Source organism: Oryctolagus cuniculus, chromosome 1 (genome assembly GCF_051225735.1).
Source record: "Oryctolagus cuniculus isolate XC-2025 breed Fujian yellow rabbit chromosome 1, ASM5122573v1, whole genome shotgun sequence".
Classification (NCBI taxonomy): Eukaryota; Metazoa; Chordata; class Mammalia; order Lagomorpha; family Leporidae; genus Oryctolagus; species Oryctolagus cuniculus.
The window spans coordinates 190880770-190907075 of NC_142867.1; the positions used below are offsets into that span (position 1 = coordinate 190880770).

At 46.4% G+C, this 26306-nt stretch overlaps 1 protein-coding gene across 9 annotated transcripts in view; it reads right to left on the bottom strand.

Moving 5' to 3' along the window:
- Positions 1-26306, bottom strand: part of MOB3B (MOB kinase activator 3B) — a 237140-nt gene that overhangs the window by 70010 nt on the left and 140824 nt on the right. For 8 of the 9 annotated variants that reach the window (XM_089318042.1, XM_089318052.1, XM_089318045.1 and 5 more), the window contains one exon: positions 3532-3734. In XM_089318042.1, coding sequence (XP_089174168.1) covers positions 3532-3734 — 203 coding nt within the window. Of the gene's footprint in view, positions 1-3531; positions 3735-26306 lie in introns of those variants that run through there. The other variant, XR_016224162.1, reaches the window with a different exon arrangement.

Genomic DNA, 26306 nt, shown 5'->3' on the forward strand with positions numbered 1-26306 from the left:
TTTTAGATTGCACTGTAAAATTTTTGAGAGTTTTTTTTTAAATGAGTATAAAACATCTGAACAAGCTGTGGATATATATGGCACTTGGCATATGTAGATCAAAAATGTGTTCCTTTGATATGCTATGCCTAACTTCAATGTGTACATTATGACAGTAGATTAGAAGTTGAGTATTCAAACACAAGGACCTATAAAAGCTCTCATTTCAGCTATAAAAGCCACAAATGCAACACTCTCAGTGGACACTGTATATACTAAGTACCTAGAGCCTGACATCGTAATGTTATTATCCTCAGAAACTTTCTCAATGCCTATTTCTATTATTTTATCAGTTTTGTTTTTTATGGAGAGCAAATACATAATTTGAGAAAATCAAACGTTAAACAAATACTTAAAAACATTAAAATTCATTTCCCTGGCCCAGCATTGTGGTGTAGTGGGTTAAGCTGCATCCCATCTGAGCACCAGTTCATGTCCTGGCTGCTCCATTTCTAACCCAGCCCCCTGCCAATGCGCCTGGGAAAGCAGCAAAAGATGGCTCAAGTTCTTGGGCCCCTGCCACCCACATGGGAGATGCAGAAGAATCTCCTGGCTCCTGACCTCAGCTCAGCCCAGCCCTGGCCATTGTGGCCTTTTGGGGAGTAAAATAATGGATGGAAGATCTCTCTCAATCTCTCTATTGCTCTTGCTCTCCCTCTCTCTAAGTCTGCCTTTCAAACAAACGAATCTTTAAAAAAAATAATTTTTCTGTAATTATAATTAGCAAAACATAAATATAGCAAGAACATTATTTCAAACAAGATTTAAAAAAATAGAAGCTTCTAGGTAAAAAAACCAACACCTTCCTGCTCACTTGCACTGTTGCTACTTCCTGATTAACCTATTCACGTTTTTTCCTTGCAGAAACCCAAAGGGGGCTCTTATTTGGCATATTGGCTTGTTTATGGCTTTTCTGTGACTCTGAGACTTCAAGTCAACTCCTGGCACTGCCCAGTCTAGAGCCCTGGAGTCCTTCTTCAGTTATAGAAAATAACAGAACTTTCTGATGGCAAAGAAAGGCTTTCTCAACTTACTGACACTTGGCTTTATCTGACAATGGCCTTTATGCTTCTGTGCATAAAGGAGAAATTGACTTTCAGTTCTATCCATCCATTTCTGTTCCTTTAGCTCAGCAAAACTCAAAGTCTGCATGCTCAGGAGAGAGATGGGCCTCTGGGGAAGACATTCTTCGTCTACCTAAAGTAGCCCACGAAAGAGAACTCAACTGAAAAAATCCTGAAGCAGAACCAGGACTGGGGGACCACAGTGGTTCTTTCATGCTCGGTGCCCATCCACTCTTTCCCCTGCCTTTGAAAATTTTGGAAGTTAGCTTTATCAACTGTTTCCAATCTTTTAATCCCCTCAAGTTGTTTGCACAATCTTTTCTTCTTGCCTTGGCTGTTTACCCACAACAGCCTTTAGAAAAGACCAGCCAGCAAATCTCGACCATCATCAATGCCTCTGAGCCTCTATTCACACTGGTCTTTCAACTGCATTTGGAGACAACTCAGTGCCTGCCCCCAAGAGCTTTCTAGAAAGCTATTGTGAAAGAAAATGAAGAAAAGCTTTGCTTTAGCCAGGATGGGAGACTTCTCAACTGTACCTAAAAGCCTTGCTTTATTCCAGAACTACTGAGGAATGCAAAGAAGATATTTTTCGCTATGTACTCTCATGGTACAATCAATCAAAAGTTATGAGTTGAGAAAAATTAAAGGTGATTTACAGAATTCACCAACGTTATTGCCACATGTAGGTGTTACACTGTATTACGCATGCCTTTTGCATTTATGTATTTTGATCTTTTAACATTCAGAGCCCTGTTGACCCTGGAGAGACTGCCCCTCCCAGGACTTCCCAATACCTAGAGTTGGTAAACAATCTGACATCCAGCTGTTCACACACCGAGCAACAGAAACCATCCAGTCCAGAGCCCACACCCTAAGCACCTCCTCCCTCAGGCTCTCACACTAAGCGCCCCAGGCCAGGTACCAAACAGCGAGGACAGCTCTGACACACAGAGCCCACTGTAATTACTCACATCAGTGAACCTTAAGCCTGTGTAACCTGCAGCACCTGTTCCTTGCAGGGGTTTTCCTCACTCCCTCTGTGTCCTGCCTGACCCTGTTGCTTCCTCAGCACACGGCCTCTTTCTTTCAGCATGTACGAGTATAACAATCTATTTGACAACAGCCACCTTCTGATCTGCTGTCCTCAATGAACCTAAGTAATAACGAAAGCTGTATTTTAAAATCAGACCTTAAAGACAAAGGCATGTGGGGCTGAGGGGGACGGCCTGGCCCCACCCCAGCATTCTGATCATTACTGTAGTGGGTGACGTAGTTGCTCTGTTGGTACATAGCAAAGCAAAGCTGCCACTTTGACTGCCTCCAGGGAAAAGCATGATTTTATGATAATGCCATGTATTACACTGGGTAAGAAGGCACTGAATAGAGTCAAGCAGACAGAGCTGTGATGACAGCATCCCTATTAAGGTAGCAAACCTTACAAAGGTGAGGATTTTTAGGGCATACTGGGTTTCTAAAGCAAGTATAAACATAGCTTACAAAGAAAATAAAAGTTCCCACTCATATAAACAATAACATCACAGGAAGTGACCAACTGAGGCTTGCATCACAGGCGGTGATGGTGAAAGAATTCACCCGAGCTAAGAATGAGCAGAGCTAGATTTATTCAATGCACTGCAAGGAAGTAGCCGGTGGGTGGATTTCTCCAACAAATACTGCAGACAGGGGCTGTCCATTCCAACACGTCTTGTAGCTGCGGTATTTTCTCAGTTAGGGTGACTTTTCTATGTTCCAGCAGGTTTCCCCAGGTGCTTTGCAAGGGACTCTATATCCCCTTTAACTTAGGGGACTCCACCAAATGCCCTGGGGCCACCCTCTACAAATAACGTTACTGTTGTATCTCAAATATTCTGGTTCCCAATTTACTCACTACAACTGCGTGGCAGGAGATGTGGTGGGAAAGCCAAGTGCCCATGACGCTGTCCTCTCATTTGCTCCATCTCTAGAGTAACAGCTACTCAGAGGCAGTTTTACTTGACTGTAAACCCAGCATCTGGCACATGGACGGTACTAAATATTTATCTACTGACTGAAGAAATGTTTTTGAGCATCTTTGATTAGTAGCATGAGACAATGAGAGATCAAAGATCCACATTTAAGGGTTTAAATAAGTAGGTGGATGATTTTTGATGCTAAGATTGAAAGCTACTCCCTCTGGCCCAAACCATTAGGTGCCCCTCTATTACGCCACTGCTCAGAGAGAAACATAGGCCGTCCTATTTGGTGGCAGTGGACGCTGTGACATCTTCCAGCCTTCAGCTTCTTGTTGAACCCTGTCCAAGTCTGCAGTTCTCCAGTTAACAGCCAGCCATTAACAGAAACCTTCCATTTGCCTGGTGGTGTACTGTGACAAGTGGCTGAGCTCCTGGGGGTGACCCAGGTGCGACTGCTGCACAGTGACACTTACCAAGGGCTCTAGCTCCTTGCGGTCTATGAGGTTCATCTCTGTGACGAAGTAATAGAAGTGTTTGTAGCAGGTGTTGACGTGGGCCTCTGCACCCATCACAATGACTCGGTCGAAGTGGTGGATGTAGACGTGGACAAAGACTCGGAAAAGGCGGCACAGGATCTTCTTGCAGATCTGAAGGAAGTTCTTTGGGAAGGGAACACCTAGAGGAGAAAGAGGAAGCAGGAATGAAACCAAAATGGAAAACTAATTTTGCTCCCACCTCTAATATAAGAAAAAGAGGGGGAGGAGGGTGAAGCTACAGGGAGATTGGCACTCCCTGTGCCAGGAGCAATAGGGAGTGGTGGGGGCAGGAGCAAGTTGGAAAGCACTTCAGCGCCTCCTGGCCTACGGGAACAGCCTTGGTAGAACTGCAGCCAACACAGGCTGTATGGGGGACAGAGGCCCAGGACTGCTAGAGCTTCTGATTTTTCAAGAAAATTTATTTAGAAATCTACAGTTCTGTGTGAACCTGCTATGTTTTCTAAAATATTAGCAATTAACTTGACCTCTTTAAAAATACCACAAGGGAAGGCATTCAGCCTAGCCATTAAGAAGCCCAGAGTACACCTGGGTTCAGTACCATTTTCCTGCTAATATAGACCCTGGGAGGCCGTGATGATAGCTCAAGTAATTGAGTTTCTGCCACCTACACGGGAGATCTGGGTTGAGTTCCCAGCTCCAGATTCAGTTTTGGCCATCGTGGGTATCTGGGGGAGTAAGCAAGAGGATGGAAGCTCCCTCTGTCTCTGTCTCATAAATAATAATAGGACACAAAAATCACAGGTCAAAACTTTTTTTAGGTTAGACTCTTCCTGTAAGCTACCTGCTCGCAAATTCCGATCCCAAACTTTCCCCAAGGCACACTATTTCTACGATGGGCAAATTTAACAATCCTCACAGATATTTTGCATCACACCCATACCCTGTTCACCCCTTTGAGGAAGGTGAGAGTTGGGAAGCTGTGTCTTTCACAATCCAGAAAGGGAGAGTGCTTGGAGGGGTCACTCAGATTTTCTGGCTGATGACCACTACTTTCAGCTTGGTTACCACAAAAAACAGCAGAATTGCAAGCCTGCTTGCTTTCTACCTCTCAAACTCTGCTTAAACTGTTGTTATTCACAGTTTCCTGAAGTGGCCATGTGTTGTAACCAATTCCTCTTTCAAACAGACTTTGGGGTGGGCATTTGGTGCAGCCGTTAAGTGGCCTACATCCCTTATCAGAGCGCCTGGGTTGGAGTCCTGGCTGTGCTGCCAATTCCCGCTTCCTGCTAAAGCAGAACCTGGGAAGCAGTGGTGGTGGCTCAAGTAGTTGAGACCCTGCCACCCACGAGGGAGACCAGGCTGAGTTCCCAGATCTCAGACATTTGGTCAGTGAACCGGAGGATGAGAGGTCTGTCTCCCTGTCTCCTTCCCACTCTCAAATAAAAATAAGGAAACTTTAGAAGCACAGACTTTGAATTCCTACTCTGCTCCTCTTCCAGCTGTATGACTGTGGGCAAGTGACTCAATCTCTGGTTCTCATAATAAGGCTTTCGTTGCAAGGCTGTGAAGAAGCTACCGTGAGTAAGAGCCTCCTGCAGTCAGAACTCACTAACAGGAACGCCTCTCCTCTGTCTGCAGACTGGGTCCTGGAGCATCTAGCTGTCCCTGTCTCCTTATTAAGAAAACACAGACGTGAGCACCAGATCTTGGGGCAGAATCACAGAGCTGTGTGCTCAGGGCAGGTCCCTGTGCTGTCCTTGCTCCCACAGGGGCACAGCGGCAGCTGTCAGGTGAGAGGCCTTCTGAATGGAGGTCACCTGAGATCCCCAGGGGAGGATGAAAGAGATAGAACACGTCTGGCAGTCGGCAGTGATGAGATCTGCCTCCCCAAGGGTCCCAGCATTGACAGTGGCTTTTATTCAACAACAAAGTGGCAACCTATCCAGCAAGCCCATGGAGCTCGTGGGCATAGCGTGGCAGCTGTCTGAACAGCAGATGCTGGGATTTGGAGGTGAGGGTGAGCTCAAGCCATGGGGAAAGTAGAGGGTAGTGACATGCAGAATTTATGGGCTGCTTCCTCTGCCGAAGTGGGGCCAGTGGCTAGGCTGGGAGAAGGCCTGGGTCCCAGGAATGTCCCCAGGGGCAGTGCCTTCAGGAACGTGTCACCCACTTGCGGACAACTCCAGGAGACCACATAGGCTATCTGCACAGCCAGGGTGTGAAGCAGCTTCTATTACTCCCATTCCACAGAAGAATGGCACTAAAGTTCTGAAGCATGGATAAGCTCACCAAAAACAGCAGGGCTGGGATCTGAACTAAGCCTGACCCCAAGATCCCCAGTAAGGGTATGTCCGCATGTGATTCTCTTTCTCTCACCCAGGTTACAGGCACTGAAGGCTGGGCACAAGGGGGCATCTGAAGGTTACTCGAGTGGCACAGAAATATAAATAAGCAAAAGAAAAGGGGGCAGGGAGAGAAGGTAGGGAAAGTCCACAGCAGTGGGGCTACATTTAGGGGCAACAAAAGGTCAGCGACTAAACTCTGCTGCTTCAAGGAGAGATGTGTTTCCCCTGCCCAGGCCTTCAGACCTTGGACTTGGGGCTAACAGCGAAAGCTAATATTTACTGAGCACTTACTACGCCCTGGGGACAGCGCCAAGAGCTTCATGTGGATTAGCTGGCTGAGATCTCAGAACGGCTCTTGCATTATGGCTTCCATCTTGCAGATGAAGAAATGGACTTGGGAGAATTAAATACTGCCAAGGTCACAAGTCTGTCTGTACAAGACAGACTCCACCCCAAGTAGTCTAAAGGCCATGAGGAATCATAACCCTCAAATCCTGCACGGCTGCTCAGGGGCTGTGTACACCGTAACTGCTCCAAGGCCCTTCTTTTCTGGGTGGGTTGAACTCCCTCGAGTGTGCTCACTTTTCACTGCTCTGGATCCAGGTGCTGACTAGCTCAGCAGCTGCCAGGGGACACTGACAGTCTATCTGCCTGGCCCTTAAGTCCACACCCTGCTTAGTATCCACAGAAGAGGCAAAGTCTGGGACACACTGAGGATATTTATGGAGATTGTTGGGTCCTTCTAGATGGTCCCCAAGCTGCTCCTGCCCCTCACCTTCCCTAGCTCTGAACTCTCGGCTCTGCCCTCCACTCCATACGTGGTCTTTGGCCTTGACTATGGCACTGGAAGTGGTTTACCCCTTGCCTCTCCTGTGCTTTAGAGTAGTTGATGGGTTTTGGAGTCAGGACAATGTAGTTGAAAACCCCAGCCCTCCCACTTACTAAGCTGTATGGCAAATGACTTCATTAAACAATAGATAAGCAGTTACTTCGTAGTGTTCTTATAATGGTATCTGTACTGCACCTGGCACTTGGTGGGAACTTTGGGACTCTGTTCTACTTTTATTTCCCCTAAGCTCTTCCAGCAGGTAGGACCCCAGACCATTTGCCCTAGGCTGCACAGCCAAAAGGAGGTAGGGTAGAGACCTGGCTCCAAAAACACAGGCTCTCTTTGGTATCCTGTTTCTAAGGCAGTATGGTGACTGGGAACAGATAATTGCAACCACCATTTTATGACTTTCCCTAGCAATGTTAGTTTTAAATGATTATATCCCAGTAAGAAGCATGAAAGGCTAACAGCAGACCGCTGGCTAGTCACAATGGTAGCTGTGCAGCGCTGGGCCCGGAAGAAGCAGTCTGAGTGGTTCACACAGCCCCCAACCCAGCTTCGGGACCTCAGTAATTGTTTGCTTTTGCCCCTTTGCCCTTCTGGAGCCTGTAAGATACTGTGGAACTTCCACTTCAGTACTTCCCTGCAGGTGTCTTAAAAATCACTAAACCTGGAAGATCCTTCGCCTAGAAGAGAGGATTTCCACAAGAATGCAGTTTTCACAGTTTACAATACACCCAAGCACAGTAAAAACCTGACAATACCTGCAACAAAAAAATCCTACTTAAGTGTGTATTCTCCTTTCCTCATAGTATTTTTTGTTTTAAAACACAGTGCTTATAATCAGACCTCCTAGTTTCATTTCTGGTTTTACCTCCTCTTAGTAATGTGACCATAAGCAAATGGCTTAATCATACTAAGTCTGTTTCCTCATCTCAAAGAAACAGGGATATACATGTGAGCATCACACATGTGGCTCATGAAACTGTGAGGATTAAATACATATGCACATAAACAGCTTTGCTTAATGCCTTAAAGATAGTAAGTACTGTATGGTGATCTGCTAGTTTTAGTATCCCACTGACCAGATGTTCTTTTTAACATAAATTGGGATTAAATTCCTCCTGCATGTTTATTTTCAGGACATTAATCTTGGTATTAATATCTTTGGACGTGCTTTAGAGTAGTTAATATTAATACATCAATTCTGAATCTGCAAAGAACACAGAGCAATAAGTACTCAATTAAGCACTAGGTTATATCCTGCCTAATGTTATTTTCCACAATTTCTCATACTTATACCTTGTATTGCTGTTAAGTTCTCTGACAAGGGGGTGGCTTTATACTTTGAAAGGACCTGACCCAGGAGAGGCAGGCAATATGTCATCAATGAAAATCAAATCAGAAGAGAGCAGTGATCTTATTTAGCCAAGACATGAATCCATCATCTCCCATTTGGGGGGAAGAAAACAGGCCCTATAGCAGAAATGATAGCTTTCTGTCCGAGTCTTGATGGCATTTGTGTGCAAGGTGGCGTGCTGCTTTGAGGGAGAAGGGAGAAGTCTAGGATGAAGAATATTTTCATCTGGCCTAGAGGGTAGGAAGAAAGAATCTGAAATTTCTCTCTCATTTCATCATTAAAACTGCCCTTTGTCTCCTTTCAACTTAGTTTTTCAGGGAGTGATAGTTAATTTTCAGTCACTGTACTCCATTAGAAAGTTAATGCCAGACAGTATTAACCAGCAGTCTTACTTGGAATAGATGGTATGTCTTAAGGGTTTGGAGTTAAACTTTGACTAGTCTTATAACAAGCCAGGCACAAGACTGACAATAATCCCAGATAGTTGGATACATATTGAAGAGACAGCCTTTGATCCAAAGGTCAGAGCATACCCTTCGTCTGTCCCACCCTAAGCCACATTCTGTGACTCTGAGGTTTAAGCTGTGCAATTTCAGACTCCAAGAAGTTGGCCTAACATGAGAAAGTGTTTTCAGATGAGTGCGCCCTCTGATGAGGTGATGGACACGCATCCAGGTGTAAGAAGATGACCTGGGACCTGGCAGCCTTGGGTCATGGGGTGTGTGGCTTGGTTTCTGCAAATAGATCAATACTGAAACAGAGCCAGGCTGAGCTCAGCTTCCAGAGAGAGCTGAGCCAACATGCCTGGGCAGAGGTCAGACTCCACACCTATCACTCTCATGCCGAGCAGGAACATGCTCCATAATTAGACTCAAACCAAGGCTAGATTACTCTGGCAGTGAGGCCAGGGAGGAGGCAGGCCAAGGAGCTCGGGAGACACTGGAGGGGGAGGTGAGCCTGCAGGCTGGCGCTTCTCCCAAAGGCCTAAGGAGACAGCGCTACACAGAACTGCTGCTCAGGAGGACTTGGTACTCAGTCAGGAACCAGCATCTGACAGAGCCTGCTGAGCCCACCAATGCGGCTAACCACGGCTTTCTGATCTCCAAGCCACATCCAGTGTGAGAGCTAAATGGAGCATGGAATATAATAATTTCTCTGGGCCCTATGTGGTTTGCCTTTCATCTCTGACTTAGTAAATGTCCTTTCTCCCAAATGCAATTTAATAAAAAAAAATCCAGTAATTTCTTAGCTTAATCCATTTTTCTTCCTCCTTCCATTAAGCCCTCATTTGCCCATGTGATCCCTCCTTTTTGGGTGCCTGCAAAAGAAAAGATGTTGTCCACACGGCTTGGGGTATTCCTTCTACCCTGTTAGGAGGCTGGAAAGGGAAGAGTCCCTCTGAGAAAGCAGAAACGCCTTGGATGGCAAAGGCCTCAAAGGCAGCCAAGACTCGGGGTAGGGGCTGCTTTTTTTTTTTTTTTTTTTTTTTTAATCATTTTCTTTCTTCCCTCCTGAACAGAAACGCTGGTGGTTGGCAGTGAGTCTCTGGTCTGTGAGTGGTGCTGGGCACACTCTGGGATGTGGAGGTATGGGCAATAAGGACTCCTCTCCAGGGACCCCAGGCAACTGCCCCCAACATCCCAGGTTTGGCAAACAGCTGTCAGAAATTCCACTGGGGAGTTTACCCCATTAATGCCTTTTCCTCCTCTATAGCTCTGTTCACAGCCTTCCTGTGCCCCGGCCCCAGGTTCCCTGGCATCATCTGCTGTCCTGCCCCTGAAATCTCCCTGAGCACAGATCACATGGCCTCTCCTGCCCCAGGCGGAAGCCACCCACCCTCTCACCTCACCCTGAACTGTGCACACCATGAGGGCAGGGGCTGTGCTCATTGTCCTGCCAGATGTTTCCAGGTGTCCATCATGGGGCCTGGAGCCAGTGGATGTGAAATTCATGGTTGTTCCTGTTAGAATGAGAGTCAAGCACCTCTGCTGTCTGCTTACCCTGAAACACAAGCTCAGGAAGGTAAAGGGACTGATTCAGGATTTACAGAACTGCCGGTCTGTGAGGACGAGGCATCTGAATTCAAGTCTGTGTGATTCTAGAGCCCACGCTCTCCCATGCCGCAAGAAAGCTGTGTGGATCTTTGGGCTCTTTTCATCACACTCCAACCCAACTGGCAGAACTGGGGAAACAAAACCAGTTAAAAGACACGAAGGCTGAAAGGGTAGTTTGTCTCCTATTTCCCCAAACAAATGTGCATAAGCCAGAAGGGTTTCAGACACTAGTTAGGCCTCCATCATCCCTGGGTTCAGGTCCCAGCTGTGGAACTTAGTGTAGCCCCTGACCAAGGAAGCTGACCTCCAAAAGGCTGCATTTCCTCATCCGAGCAGTGGTGACACCACCACCGGGACCCTCATTGTGGGGAGCAACCCGGACTAGACTAAGTTACTGGAATTAAGACTTATTCTATGCATCTGCTCTCCCACAATATGGCGCTGAGAAGGGAGAAACAGCTTCTACACAGCTGCCTCCAGTTCAACCAATAAACTGTAGGACCTACTCCTGATTGGAGGAGAGCAGCGTACTCGGCGTGTGGGTAGCAGAGTTGGGATTGGTGGAAGAGGACTATAAAGGAGGAGAGAGACGGCATGCACCAGGAACATCTAAGGGGAACATCTATCTGAAGGAACACCTGTGCAGCCCCCGAGAGAGCCGGCCGGCGGTGTGCCGCTCCCCCGCGGAAGTGGGGAAAAGTGGCAGGGGGAACCGCCCTTCCACAGAGGTGGAAGGGTTGGTAGCCAACCCGGGAAGAACCAGCAGCAAACCCGGGGAGGGCCGAGCAGACGAAAGAACAGCGCAGGGTCCTGTGTCGTTCCTCCACGAAGACGGGGAGCGACATAATGGTGCTGTGACTCGGATATGAAGCCTAGGCAGGGTTTAGTGTCGTTCCCCCACGAAGAGGGGGAGCGATAACTCATGATACTGCAAGCAGCAAAGGAGAAGCAGAGGGGCAGCAGGTGCACAGAAGGCATCCAGTAAACGGCAGCTCAGGTCACTGTCATCATAAACACGGGTCCTTCTCCTGGAAGCCAGGCGAGGCTGGGGGAGGGCAAATGAACAGGACAGGGGAAGCTGCCTTTTCTCCATGGCATGAGCTCTTTCCTGGAAAGATTTGGTAGCAAGGCGATCTGTGGGGACATCCAGCAAGCTGTCCAAGGGCTCCTTTTGCATGCCACATGATGAAACCTAAGACTCTTGCCAATCCTTGGAAGACCCCCGATGGCACTGCTGGAACTGCAACGGGAAATGCCCGCGTTTCTCTTTAACACTGTACTCACGTCTGGGAACATCTGTGTTGCCCAGGACTAGGAGGGAACATGTGAAAACCCCTCTACAAGTCATAAAAACCACTGGTTCTCAATAGCTCATGAATACAAACAACATCCCACACACGTGGGAAAAGAAAACAGACCTCCCCTGGCTGCAGGGCTGAGAACACACCACGTCCAAAACACTCGCGACACAGAACGCAAGTGGATCACGAGGGCAGAAAAGAATACAGGTGGTTCTTAAAAAGAGTACACATCCCCCTCCTCCTGGGCTACCCCCTTGTCCCTTCAGACCCAGCCACATCCCCCTGCCTGCTGCCATCGATGTGTTTATCTAAAGGGGCCTCATGCTCTTGCTGAAGATTCTGCTGCCGAGGGCTGAGTCCTCGTAACAGATGTTTTGTGTTATCTCAATGCATTCCTCAAGAAAATGTCTGTTCACTGTGCCAAGGAAAACAATCCCATGGAGCAGGACTTTGTTCCTCTGCCTTACGGGGGGAAAAAAAAGTCCCCAAACAAGCTGACAGCTGCAAATGGTTAGAAATAAACCGGCTACTACTCCCTTCTCTGACTCTCTTCCTCTGCCTTCCCCCAGCCCCCCTTGTGTCACCCTCCAGTCTGTTATCATGGTGGTTGAACCAAAAGAAAGGGAAATAGACTAACATGTGATTATATGTTCTAGACCGGTGATGAGTTCTTTCAGATGGGCCATTTGCCCCGCGGAGGAAGCCCTGCTGTAGCTACGGAGCAGCTGTGAATTATGGTGCCTGCTGCCCCCACCCCCCTCAGCTCCCCAGCGACACTCCCCAGCCACCTGAGGCTCCTCCTTATTTGCACCCCCATCGCCAGGGTGGCTGCCTTCACCCTCTGCTGCTACAGCCAGGAGGAGGAACCGATAAGGAAAAGCCCCAAGAAAACTCCAAGAGGTATTTGCAATAGACTGACCACAAAAGCCACTGAAAAGCACTCTAGCTAGTTCCAACCTTTGCTGAAAATCAAATGGGCCAGATGAGACGAAGTGAGCTGAGGACAGGAAGTTAATGAACTTCATTAGGACTGGCAAGTACAGCAGTTTGACCATGAGGCCATTAGTATCTGAAAATGGCCCAGATTCTGTGTTGTGAGTATGATTATTGTAAATATCCTCACAGGCAAAACCATGCCTTATTCAGCAGCACAATCTTTCTTCCTTTATGTGGAGGGCCCCTAATACCGTGGCTTGCCTGGATAATTTCTAATCTGTCAACGTCTCCCCAACCTCCAGGCCTCTTCCCTCACTGAGCGCACCATCATCTCCTGGTCCACGGGGCTCCCTTTAACTGAGCCCCCTTCCTCCACTCTTGCACTGCTCCACTCTCCACGTGGCAGGGGGCAGGTTTTCCTAACATGCAAATCTAGCCAGGAAGCCCGTCTTTCTGCATAGAACTCTAAGGAAGTTTCCTACTACCTTCCAGGTGAAATCAAAGCCCTTTAACATGGCAGGCAAGTCCCTTCACGACGTCACACGTGTGCATCTCCCCACCACTTCTGGACCCTCCTGACTTCATGCAGTATTCCAGTACTCCAGCCAGGCACAGCTAAGGTCCTCTGGCTGACTCTCTTCTGGATGTCGCTCACAGCGGAGGGCTGACAGCTGCAAACCCCTTTCAGGGCTTCTCCCAGGTCTGGCTAATTCCCATTTGTTATTTAAACCCCCAGGTTATCACTTCCTCTGGATAGCCTCATCCCAGTCTAGCAGACCCACAACACCCTGTACTTCTCCCATGATCATACTTACAACCATCTTGTCTTGTGATTGTCACTTTTTTCTTTTGTAAAGGTCTTCTAGTGTATGAAAAAATAAATCATACAATGTCAGGAAATATAGATTTCTTACACAGAATGATTCTTTCTGCTCACAGTTAAATCCCACACATGAAACACACACCAGAACAATGTGGTTTTCAGTAAGCGTTGAGTGAGCGAAGGACTGCATGTTTATACTCCCCTCCAATATGTGTGCTGAAATACTAACCCCTAATCTCACCGCATTAGTAGGTGCAACCTTTGGGAAGTGATACGTCACGAGGGCAGAAATCTCATGAATGGGATTCACATCTTTTTTATAAAGCAGGCCTCATTTCCTCCCTCCACGTGAGGTTACAGCAGAAAGACAGTCTTTGAAGGAGGAAGTGGGTCCTCACCAGATTCTGGATCCGCCGGAGCCTTGGTCTGGGACTTCTCAAGCCTCCAGACCATGCAAAATAAACACTTGCTGTTTATAAGCTACTCCGTTTGTGGTATTGTTGTTCCAGCAGAATCAGTGGACTAAGACAGTGAATAAATGAACAAGTGATCACTAAAAAGGAGGAGTGATGGGCTTCATCTACCTGGATTTCTGTTGCTTTCCCCAACTCCAAGTAGCTTGAGTAACAGTCGGAAGCCACTGCCCTGTGACAAGATCCCCATGTTTCACCTTGTCACGTCGGAGGCAGTAAGGCCACAGTGAAAATTCACACACATTAGCTCTTCACACCTGGCAGATGGGAGAGAGAGGCAAACCTTCCTATCTGATTGCTACTGTTTCTGGGGAAGAAGCACCTGCCTCTCTGACCACACTGTACAGAAGAGCCTCCGCCCCTAGTCACCTAGAGAAAGGTGTCCAACGGCTACTAAAGCTTGAAGTAATCCAGGATTGATCAACAAATAATCCCGACACACACAAAGTAGGGGGTGGAGAGGGACAAGAGAGAAGACGGAGACACTTTATCTTCTTTAGAAAGGGTGGGGGGAGCCAGAGAGAACAATAATTAGAACCCAACTGGAGGGGGGCTTTGCAGAGCCACACGGGAACAGTGACCAAGAAGAAATTCATCTGAGGCCAGTATCTTCTCTGGACAGAAAGGGCACAGAAAGGGACAGGAGCCCAGAAAGTTCAGGACAGACCCACTGTGCATGGTGGGGCTGACTGTGTGCAGATGCAGACCACTCTTTACCCCGAGGTTGCAGGAATTCAGGCAGGGCTGAGCAAGACACGGTGAGCCAGGCATTTGCATGTAAGACGCAATCAAGGCAAGCTCACGGAATCTGGATGAAACCAGAAACGCAGCTCTGCGATCGGTCACTGGGTCAGTGTTGCACTCAATTCATGCGCTTAGCAATGCAATTTAAGTAAATTATTTACCTCAGTATGTTTTGAATCAGGAACCACATTTTCAATGCCTCTGAGGGTTACAAAAGAACACACAGAGTGGAGTAGGCTGGGTGAATGCCATGGGTAGTGCTGTGGACTGTGACCACCTGGAGAGCGTATCGCACAGCAGAAGAAAGGAGCCTCCCAGCCCTGCCAGCTGCTGTCTGGGGGGATTCAGGTCCAGGATTGCCAGACCTGCTGGTCTTTCTTTCAAGAGAAGCTAGAAATTTAGATTCTTCTGTGAAATCACCTCATAATTAAATGTTGGTTAATTTTAAAATATTATTTTAAAACATTTATTAACATTGTTTTTTTAATAGTTAGCTCAGCCTGGAACTTGATACTAGGTAAGCTGACAGCACAATTAAAAAGTTTTAAATTAAAAAAAATTTAGATTAAAAAAGAAAAACATTGAAGTAGCCAGGAGCACATGCAATGTCTCTTAGATTCTAACCACATTCTTCAATAAATGGAATCAGGGCTCCCTGGAAAAATGGCTGACTCTAGGACTGGGGTAGGAAACCTTAAAGGTAACCTGGAACATCTCGACGTGCCAGAAAGAAAGGAAGTCAGAGTGCTTAATAAGGCCAGCGCTGCGGCTCAATAGGCTAATCCTCCGCCTGCGGCACCGGCGCACTGGGTTTTTGTCCCGGTTGGGCCGCCGGATTCTGTCCTGGTTGCTCCTCTTCCTGTCCAGCTCTCTGCTGTGGCCCGGGAGACCAGGAAAAGCACCTGGCTCCTGGCTTCAGATCAGTGTCGTGCGCCGGCCGCAGCGGCCATTGGGGGGTGAACCAACGGAAAAGGAAGACCTTTCTCTCTGTCTCTCTCTCTCTCACTGTCCACTCTGCCTGTAAAAAAAAAAAAAAAAAAAAAAAACCAAAGTGCTCAATAAAAACACAGTGATGAGGGCATGTCCAAGAGACAAGCCGCCAACCAGAAAGAGCTCCTGAACTGTCAAAGCTAGAACGGTCACAGCAACAAAATAAACAGTCATACTGGGTTATAATGCAAAATATAACATCAATATGATATCAATAATAGTTGAATAATAAATGGGGCACAGACAAATCTGTTGTGGAGCAGGATTCCAAATGACTGATGTAGATAACCCCTCAAGGAAGTGGAGTCCTTGAGTGTGGGCTGTACTTGGTGACTTGCTTCCAAAGAATGCAGTATGGAAAGCTCATGCGTGTGTGTGTGTTTAACTTTACATTGAGAAATCTGGCAGATGTGACCTTGGCTAAGGGATCAATGTTAACACCAATAGTGATAAATCACATTCACAGCATATACTCTGACATGATGCAATGAGTATACACTTCTGCAGTCTTCCTCTCGCAAATCCACAAACCCAATCTAGCCATGAAGTAAAACATCAGACAAATCCCAACTTTCATCAGACAAACCCAGACACTCTAATATCTGACTAGCTGTCCCAAATTCTCAAGTTCATCCAACATAAAGCACGTCTGAGAGAACAGCACAGCCTAAAGGATCCTAAGGACATATGGCAGTTAAATGTAATATCCTCAGTTCCAGAAACAGAAAGAGGGCATTAGGGAAAGACCAGCAAAATTTGAATACCGTGTGGAATTTAGTAATAGTAATGTTCCAATGTTTCCAAGTCGTGACAAATGTATTGTAAATATAATGTAAGATGGTTTCAATATAAGAAATGGGTAAGGAATACACTGGAACTCTGTACTATCTTTGCATCTTTTTCATGTATATAAAACTATTCTAAATAAAAGTTTACTTACCTTAAAAAATACTCTGTGGATCAAAAATATGTCATTGGCTCTCGGGGCTCTGAGTACGTACACTGTGATTTATGCACTGCCACTCCCATTGACTGACAAAAATCTCTAATCAGGACTGGGTACTGGGCACTGGGTGTGTAATTTACAGAGCTTCCTGTGGGGAAATGGTTAAGAGTTTCAAGATGGCAGCGGTGGAGTGTGAACCCAGGCACAGGGCTCTTCTGAGTGCAGGTCCCGTGTGACTGTACAGGTTGCCACACTCTGTCTCTGAACGTAGAGTGGTCTGTAGAGAGCTGTCCAACCAGAAATCATCCTTGCCAAATACAACTCTCACCATACCCTCTGTATTTGCTCATTAGCTAAATATTTGACAAGTATTTCTTTGTTTGGGGATGTGCTAGGTAGTAGGTATTTAGCAATAAGCAAAAGACGATGAATGGACAATAAATCTTAAGGTCATCTTACACCTAAGTGAACTGCCGCACTGGAAGCTGACCCTCGGCCCTCTCCCAGCTGCAGACACCCACAAGATGAGTCATGCTCTCACCTTCTCTATTTTCCCATCTCAGCTGCAACACTACCTACCTACAACAGAACTTCTGAAGCGTATTTTTTTTTAATTCTAAAAATTAACATGTAAAGGCTTTATGATTATTTAATAGGATTTGCAATGATAAGTTTGAATTACATGACTCCTATGATAAATTTTATTTTTTGAGCATCCAATGGCATCATGTAGTAATCTATGTAAATATCCTTATCATGAACAACCCACATATCCACCAGTTGTTTTCCCTGTTTTGCAGAAGCTAAGAGAAGAGAGGCTGCATCACTTACACAAATGATAGAGGTGGTTAAGCTGGAATTTCAACCAGGGCCCAGCACTCTCCAAAACATCAATATCTTATACCAAACACATCCTCTAACCCCTCAAAAGTCAGGTTAAATCCCTTAAAATTATTTTGAAAATTAATCTCATCATCAAGAAAGTACTTTTCAATGGTTCATCACAGAGTTTTAAAAAAATCCTCAATTGAAATAAATTACTAGGTCATTATTCAAGTTTAAGTCCTCATGAAGTATGATTTTCGGGGAAAAACTGAGAGGTAAGGAAAGTTTGGTGGTAGTGGAGCAGGGGTGGCAAGAGGAATGAGGCTGCAGGTGACTAAAGCAATCGCCTCTCCAGGATTTGAGATTCAAAAGCAGAGGTGAACAAGGGACAGCTGCAGGCCACCATGCGCCGGCAGGAATGTTTGCTTTGGACTCCACAATATTTTTGACATGCTGCCAACATTTAGGAATTGGAACTATATTACAAAGATCAAGGATTTTGGCCTCGCTTGAAAAAAACTCAGAAAACCCAGCACAAATGGGAGTGAAATTCTCACGTGGTAACTTCTTAGCAATGCCTGTCCCCTATACATGGGCAGTGCTGACACATCTGGGCAGTTTCCTTGATTTTGCCAGCCCAGATCCTTTCAAGAGAATATTGTCTATGACTGTGAATTTGATTGCAGCAAATGATTGAGCACTACTGGCTTGGTGCCTCTCCTTTGGACTGCTGTTCTGCCCTCTGGGGAGGAGAGGTTCTGTCTCCATGGGCCCATCCTCATATGGTACCCAGTGGCCTGTCACCTGCTCCTTCAGGTTGGGCTGTCAGTCTCAGCTGTTGTGGAAGTTCCAATCAAAACTCATTTTTGTTTTCTTGTGCAAGGCCAGGTGAGGCTTGGTTGCATAGCAAGTATCTATTGGCATACTGGGAAATCACAAACCTGGGAGCAGTGTCCCCGAGTATCTGATCTTCCCAGATTCCTTCTTCTCTTGGGCCTTGCTGAGCACTACAGTGGGATGTTGCCTCTTTCCACTGATCCACTTGCCACAAATGTGCAGAAGGGGCCATCTGCTTGTTTTCTGAAGGTCACCTCAGTGAGCATGGATAGACAGGCTTTCGGGAGTGATGAAGGCAAACAGACTCTGATTTGCATCACGAGTTCCCCTTCTCCATATCTTTTTCTTATTCATATTTACAGGTCATCTGCAAGTGATACATGCTTGACTTTCTTACTGTCTGCATATCTGCATAGTATACATGACCCTGCTAACTGCCTCTTGAATGGCATATTTGACCCATGACACATTAACTACAGTGATGGTCTGGTGACGCCACACAGAAGCAGCAGAGGTGAGAACAAAATCCACAGTCATATGCTTCCTGAGAGACCCTGAGGGAGCCCCTGCTGCCTGCCCCGACCAGGGAACCACCTTGTCCATCAAACGTCCCCTTGCCCAGTGCTACCTCCCCAAGTTTCTGTGAAGGTTTTCATACTTCCTGGGTCCAAAGGCATTGGCTGTCTTTGGGCAGTAATTAAAAATTTGAAAAATGTTTTCCAGTTCTACAAAAAAAAACTTCTAATAGTTTATATTTTAGATAAATATTGTGGAACAATAATAAAAAGGAGGTAACTACCTATATTCTTTTGGTTTAATTATAAAACTAATATCGTTAAAATTGCTAAATGCTGTCAAGTATTTCATTATCACCCGTAATATCACCAATGCAAATACAATGTTAATATTTGGATGTAGTACCTTCCAGCCTTCTTTCTGTGTGCATGTACAATTTTTGAAAGAGAAGGGAATCATACCCTTTATTGTCTGTGTCCTCCCCTTTTTGCACTTCACATTCTTTAAACAATGAATTAACATATCCATCATAGAGATTCAACAGTTATCAAGACAAAGTAATGCTTGGATGACATTCTTCACACATATCGTTGGCATTTAGTTCCTGACAATTTTCCTTGGCTAGAGACTTAAGAGTGGGCTAAATCCCAAAGTTTATACAAGGGTACTCAAGGAGCTCATAGAAAAATGGAATTAAAAGAAAGTTTATTTTGAAGCAAAAATTTTTAAATCTATGCAGTTTTTTCATAATATGCACTTTCCATAAATATTTTGAAGACATCTGTATATACATTTCAAGTTTTTTGCCCCAATCAAAATAAATAGCTTTCAAAAATTATTATTATTAAAGAGAAAGAGAGGCTCAGACATTGTGAGCTTCTTCCCATCAGCTAGTTCACAGCCAAAATGCTTACGGTGGCTAAGGCTGGGCTGGCCAAAGCCAGGAGCCTGGAACTCAGTCCAGGTCTCCCATGTGAGTGTTAATGACTCAAGTGTGTGATCATTTGCTATCTCCCCAAGTGCACAAGAGCAAGAGGCTGGAATAAGAAGTGGAGCTGGGACAGAACCCCGGGTACTACACATGGAACATGGGCATCTTAACTGCCTGGCCCTAGACTTATTTCCTAATTCCATTTTCCCGTGAACTGACTGAAGTCCTTGTAGAGTAATACTTCATGTGTGCTTTACACTCTATTCCATAATAGATCTATTTTACAGACAATATTAAAATTTCTCTAAATCTTGAAATAAGATTTATGTGCAGTATTTATCTTACAGTGTTGGTATTCCTTGGTGCCCCACTGACACCTGGCAGGGTTCATGCCTCAGCTGGAGAAACATCAATGCAGGAGTCAGGAATCAGAGCTTCAGCAACAACTAGTAGTCTTCCTTTGAGTAAAGCCGTGGTTCTCAACCCTGGCTGGGCCTGAGAATGATCTGGGAAGCATTTTTTTTTAATGGCAGTGTCCCATGCTATAGCAACAGAATATAAATTCCCCAGATGATTCTAAACTGTAGCTCTCGTTGAGAAACACTGGCCTAGAGCAGTGATTCTTAAAGTGGGGTCCCTGGACCAGCAGCACCAGAAACATCTGGGAAGTTTGAAGCGCAAATTCCCAGACCACAATCTCATGGCACTGACTCAAACACTTGGGGACTAGGGACCAGAATCTGCTGTAAGATGCCCTTCCATAATAACGATCCATGCTAGAGCTTAAAAGTCACCGGCCTAGAACATTCCTTCGTATGTATTACTGGCTACAGGATATGGCTTGCTTTATCAAGCTGAAGATTTAGAGACTCACGTGTGTTAGACTTTTTTTTCTTCCAAAGATTTATTGGAAGGAAGGAAGGAGGGAAGGAAGGAAGGAGGGAGAGAGAGAGAGAGAAAGAGAGAGAGAGAGAGAATCTTCCATCATTGGTTCACTCCCCAAATGGCTGCAACAGCCAAGGCTGGTCCAGTACAAAGCCAGGAACATGGATCTCCATATGGGTCTCCCACACATGGGTGTCAGGGACCCAAACATTTCAGCCATACTCCACTGCCTTCCCAGGACTATCAGCAGGCAGCCAGATCGAAATGAAGCAGCCAGGACCTGAACCAGCGCTCTGATATGGGATGCCGGTGTCACAGGCGGCAGCTTAACCCACTGTGCCACAACACCAGTCCCCTTAGACAAATGTGAGTTCAAGGCTCTCAGTTGCCACTTACTAACAACATGATCTTGGGCAAATGACTTAACCTCTCTGAGGCTCAGTTTCACCTGCAGGACATGAGGATAGTATCTATGTTACTGAATATTGTGAAGAATAAATGGAAAATAAAATAACAAAGACTCCCTGACATAGGTGGAGCTGGTTAAATATTTGCTATTATCATTACCCATCAGAGAACCATCATCAGTGGTCAGGAGATCAGGAAGAAAACTCAGAAGTGGAGGAGGTCAACTGAGCAGGTAGTCTGAACACCCAAAACAGATGCTTGCTCCTGACCTTTCTGTAGGCCTAAGCTTGGATTTGATTACACCTGCTGTCAGCACGAATGGAATGAGATAAGGCATTCCCTCAGCTGTCTTCAATCCCTGGAAGTGCAGAAAATGCATGACTAGGGAGTTGGGCTTGGTCATCTGGCCTTGAAAACTGCCAGGGGTGGCAGGAAGAAGGTGGAGAGAGAGGGATGCCATGCTAACACCTGGGCCAGAGCCCCACAAACAGGGAGCCCCACACAGCTCTCCCAGCAAACCTGGGCTTGCGACAGCACAGACTGGTGGGCTGCATCTCCAGATGGAGCGCGCCTCGGGTGAGGTCCGCCAATGTGCATGTCTTACACGCTCCCAGGCGATCACACTTTCTGCGCTGAAGTGAAAACACTGGCGGAGTTCAGGAAACCAAAACGCAACCAGGCTGCGACCTATAAAAGCTTAAGGAGTGCAGAAATGTTCTCTGAGAAAATCACATTTCCTCTGTAAAATTCAAATCCCCGTGATGTGCCATTTAGATCTGCCCCAGAGTAAGACTCGGCAACTTTTACAGACTCACAGCGGGGAACATTTTTATTTGAACTGCAGGTCCCATGCAGGGGACTGGAAGAGAGGAGTGATGGGTGGGTGGGCTTGCTGCTCTGCTCTCACGGATAGTGGGTAAACAATCAGTTGCATGCTATCCAGCCCCACAAGAGGCTGACATATTTCAATCCCTTAGTAGGTACAACATGTCTGCACACACCACACCACCTAAGCCTTCATGCACCCCTACAAGACAGGTGTTACTGATATCCCAATTTTGCAGATGAAGGAACTGCAGCTCAAAGAGATTCAACCAATTTGCTGAGGACATGTGGCTAGTAATAAAGATCTTCACCTCGCATTTCTCTCTCTGATCTGCACAATGGGTTGAAGAGCTCGTGCTTCTAGACTGAAAAGACTGAGTAAGGTGGAGAGTGAGGCAGGCCTTTTTGGTATCAGGACATCCTGAATCCACATCAGGGTGGAAAGAGGTTATGAGGATCAACTCTGCCTCTGGGCATGGGTGAGAAGGGCCCAGATCGTATTCCTGCCCACCTATCCTCTAGCAAGCTCCAGTCTCAACATTCATCCCCAGTCCCAGCTCCAAAGGGACACAGCCAGAGTTTGGTCCCAGAAACATCAGAGCAGAGATCAGCTTAGTTGAATGATCATGGAGGTAAAGGCTGGGAATCTGGTGTGCCAGGGTCTGTGCCCCCTGATCCCTCCATCTCCTTCTGTGGCTTTCTGATCCTTTCTTCCAGCCCTTACCAACGCTGACACATTCTCTGATCCAGGACCACAATAGGAGCAGAGGCTGGCCATATCACTAAGTGATCAGGGAAACTGAGGTCTTATCATGTAGAGAGGCTAGGAAAAGTCTGGAAGGACAGGGTTAACATATCTGAAAGATGATCATTTGGAAGTTGAAAGGGAGGCAAAAATAGCAAGCCATTTGCCCAGGGCCACAAGTGACAGGCACTAGAGTGGGACACAAGGCCCTTTCTTTCTGACTTCAAAGCCTGTTCTCTTTCCACTACTCTGTTTTGCCTCTTCAAGGCCAGAGGGCAGCCCTTTCCTCCTAAAGGCCAATATGAAGACAGACTTCCATATTGCAAGAGGTGCCCAAAATTGTATGCATTGCCTTAGATGACAGTGAGCTCCCCATGCCAGGAAGTGTTCAAAGAAACCTGGAGATCACTTGCTGGGGTGCTAGAGAGGACACCTGGGTAAACACAGAGGGTTTCCGTCACCTCCACATATCAACAGAATAGACTCCTGGTCCACTCTTTGGTTCACTGAGTCTTGGATGCAGCTTGGGAACAAGTTGATTGGTTGATTGGTTGGTTTTTGAGAAACAGAGATCCATAGAGAGAGAGGTGGGGAAGGGAGAGGAACAGAGTTGAGTATGCCCCTATTCACTGGTTCACTCCCCAAATGTCAGCCAACAGCCAGGTGGCTGAAGCTGGGAGTTGGGAATCCAATCCAGGTCTCCCACATGGGTGGCAGGAACCCAACCATGCAAGCCATCAGCACTGCCTCTCAGAGTCTCTCCTAATAGGAAGCTGGAATGAGGAACTCAAGCTGAGAATTGAGCCCAGGTGCTTTGGTGTGGAGAGTAGGTGTCTTAACTGCTAGGCCAAACACCTGCCCTGGGAACAGGTAATTTTTAAAAACACCTTCTGTGATTCTAAGGCACTTCTAGGTATTATTGGAGTCTCCTTTAATCTTGAAATCCTATGACTCCAGCGTCCCTGACGTAAGAGATGGCTGGTTGTGTGGTATCTGCACTGGTGAAAACAGTAACAACACTAATTACTAATGTTTACTCTGGACCAAGCCCAGATTGTTACCTCACTAAGTCCTCACAATGAGCCCACGAGGCAGGCACTTCTATCGCCCCCATACCATGGATGAGGAAGATCAAGTTTCCTGCCCACGGTCACACCACGACAGGTCGTAGGAGCTGTGCTGTTAAGTGCAAGCAGTCTGGCTGTAGATCTTTCTTCTAACCACAGGAGGAGGCACCAGCATGCCCAGATCCAAAGCCACTCAGTCTGAGGCAGGCTCTAAACAAAAATCCCCAGAAGTTAATCTCCCAAATACCCAAACTGCAGAGTACGTGACATACCAGGAGAGTGAAACAGAATCTTAGACCTTAAATGACTGTAAGAACAGAGAGCTGCAAAGCTCTCAAGGCACAAAGTCTAGACATTTCCTTGGTCTAAATATATTACATTTGTTCCTATAAATTTTAAACTTTTCAATGTGGTACAAAGGATACCCAGGTAATTCCTAGGCCATTCCTTCCTTTACGAACAAAACAAATCTTGCTCATTAAAAATGGTTTTATTCTGTCGTGGAATGTTCAAACAAAATGCCATCAAGTGTATTGACACAATGGTTAAAACATTAACTCCAGTGAAACTCCTCCATGTGAATTCAACAGAATTCTACCCACACCTTTCTGGGAAAAGCTGGGTCAATTCTCATACCTTACAAGTTGTGTCCAGATCCTCACCTTCCACATGGTCTATAGGCCACAGCAAGAGTGCAACTTCAGCATGCAGCCTTCCTAACCAAATGCATTCTGATTTCCTGTCTCAGGCCAATCCCAAAATTTTAGGAGGGTTAAGTGCAGAGAGAGAGATACAAGAGATACAAGAGAGAGAGATACAAGGGCAGAAGCCACTGGGGACATTTCAGGTTAAATGCCCTATTAAACTAGCCTTCTCATTGATGTTGATTCTGAGCAAAATACTGGGAGGAGTGGTGGTGGCCCATCTTCCGAGCCCACCCCCCACCTCCAGCACTGCAAATCCTCCTTCTTCTTGCTCCCAACCTGGGGCTATCCTAGCTATTAAAGGACACCTGATCGCCACTACCACCATCACCATCGTTCCTAACACCTTATGAAATCAGTTGAAACTCATGGAAAGGAGTTGGGACGGCCTGAATGGCCTCAAAAAAAAATCATCTGAGGAGTACCAGTTCCCTACCTCTCACCAGAACAACGACTGGGTGAGCTTTGGAGGAACTCGATTAGCCTCTGCGGGTTGCAGGTTCCTCACAGGACCATCAAGAGTTGTGGCTGAGGCCAGTATGTCTCAAACTCTTTACTGTGGGCCCTGAGCCACTGCCATGGAGTGGGAGGAACATGGGGACCCTTTCACTCCACTCTATCCATGGTCATGTCCGAGTTCTTGGTAGGATTTCACTGGATAAAATTAATGTTTGAAAACCCTAGCCTATTGGATTTCTGAGGTGCCTTCTAGATCCAACACTCTATGGTTTTCCACAAAACTAGAGGGCCCCAACCTCCCCTATCCTTGGCAATCTAAGGACCGCTAAAGACTTCAGTCTGCCCTGGGGCTGGGGTTCTTGCAGTCTCAAGTCTATCTCTGCCAAAAGACTGAGAAGCTGCCACGGTTTTCTGCACTTCTTGGATTTGGACAAGAATCCTCAGTGACCCTGCAATTTTGTCACATGATGTAGCAAACCAAGCCCAGCATGGACAGCAGAGGTCTGGGCAGAATGGAGATACCAAGCATCTGTGGCACTGGATACCCCAGGTTGGGCCCCTCATGGTGCTGCTTGATTTGTAATAGAATTAAAGATGCTCTCCTCTCAGGTGCTGCCCCAGAATTTGTGTGAAAAACTAATAGTCAGTTGGTGAGGTGTGGCCACTACCCTGATATGCATGGGTGTCCTCCAGCCCAGGCCTGGGAGTCAAAAAAGTTCTGGATTCACAATACTAACCCGACCCCCAACACACACACACACACACACCCCATTCTAATTATGTGGCCCTGAGCACATTATTTCCTCTTTCTAGGCCTCAACTTTCTCGGAGTTCAAATAGGTAAAGTAACATTGCATGTACTGAAAACATGGCAGGCTGGCACTATAAATATTATTATTTATTAATATTATTGCTGTCATTTTGTACTAGGCCAACTCCTAGATTGCGTTAAAGTGTGTATGAGTCAGGAGAGGAGCAACGACATGTTAATGAGCTCAGTCCAAACCACCAGCTGTGTGGGACACCCACTGATCACATCAAGTCTTTTTCACACAGGCTTCTCTGCCTAAAGCCCCAGGCTCCCCAAAACACACTTGCTCGGATCAAATGTTCCGAGTTATTCCCAGTGCCCTGACGTATTCATGGGCCAATTCTACTCCAACCACACCCACTTAACCTTGATGGCTTACCAGGGAGAAAACCACCTAATAAATCAAGGCACATCATGAGTTCTTTCATGGTGACTCAGACAAACAGCTCCTTGGCTCCTACCTGGGCCGAAAAAAGATAAGACCAAGAATTCCCTGGACTCTGCCCTCTGAAGACATAATAAAAACCCCCTAAGTGGGAATGTGTAGTGAAATCCAGCTGTCCAGTGTGCCATGGTGATGACAGGATATGCTCCGGCCCCCTGATGTTACTCACTGTGCAGCAGACCTGGCAGAAACAGGCTGCTTCCTGCCTTTCCCAGAGGGAGGTGAAATTACTAGAGCACCCCTCCTCTCAGTCCTATTCAATGCCCCACAATCAAACTGTAAACTCCCAGGACTTGGAGCTATGTGTGATCTTTACATGTTACACATGCACCAATGAAACAAGTTAGACTTTATAAAGCAAAGAGTTCTGGGAGAAGGACACTACGCTGTATAGTAAGAGGTAACAGTTAGGCAGGGGTGAGGAATGCAGAGGAAGAAGAAAATAAATGCGCATCAGCAACCCCACTGTGTGCCCCGCACGATTCAGGCTCC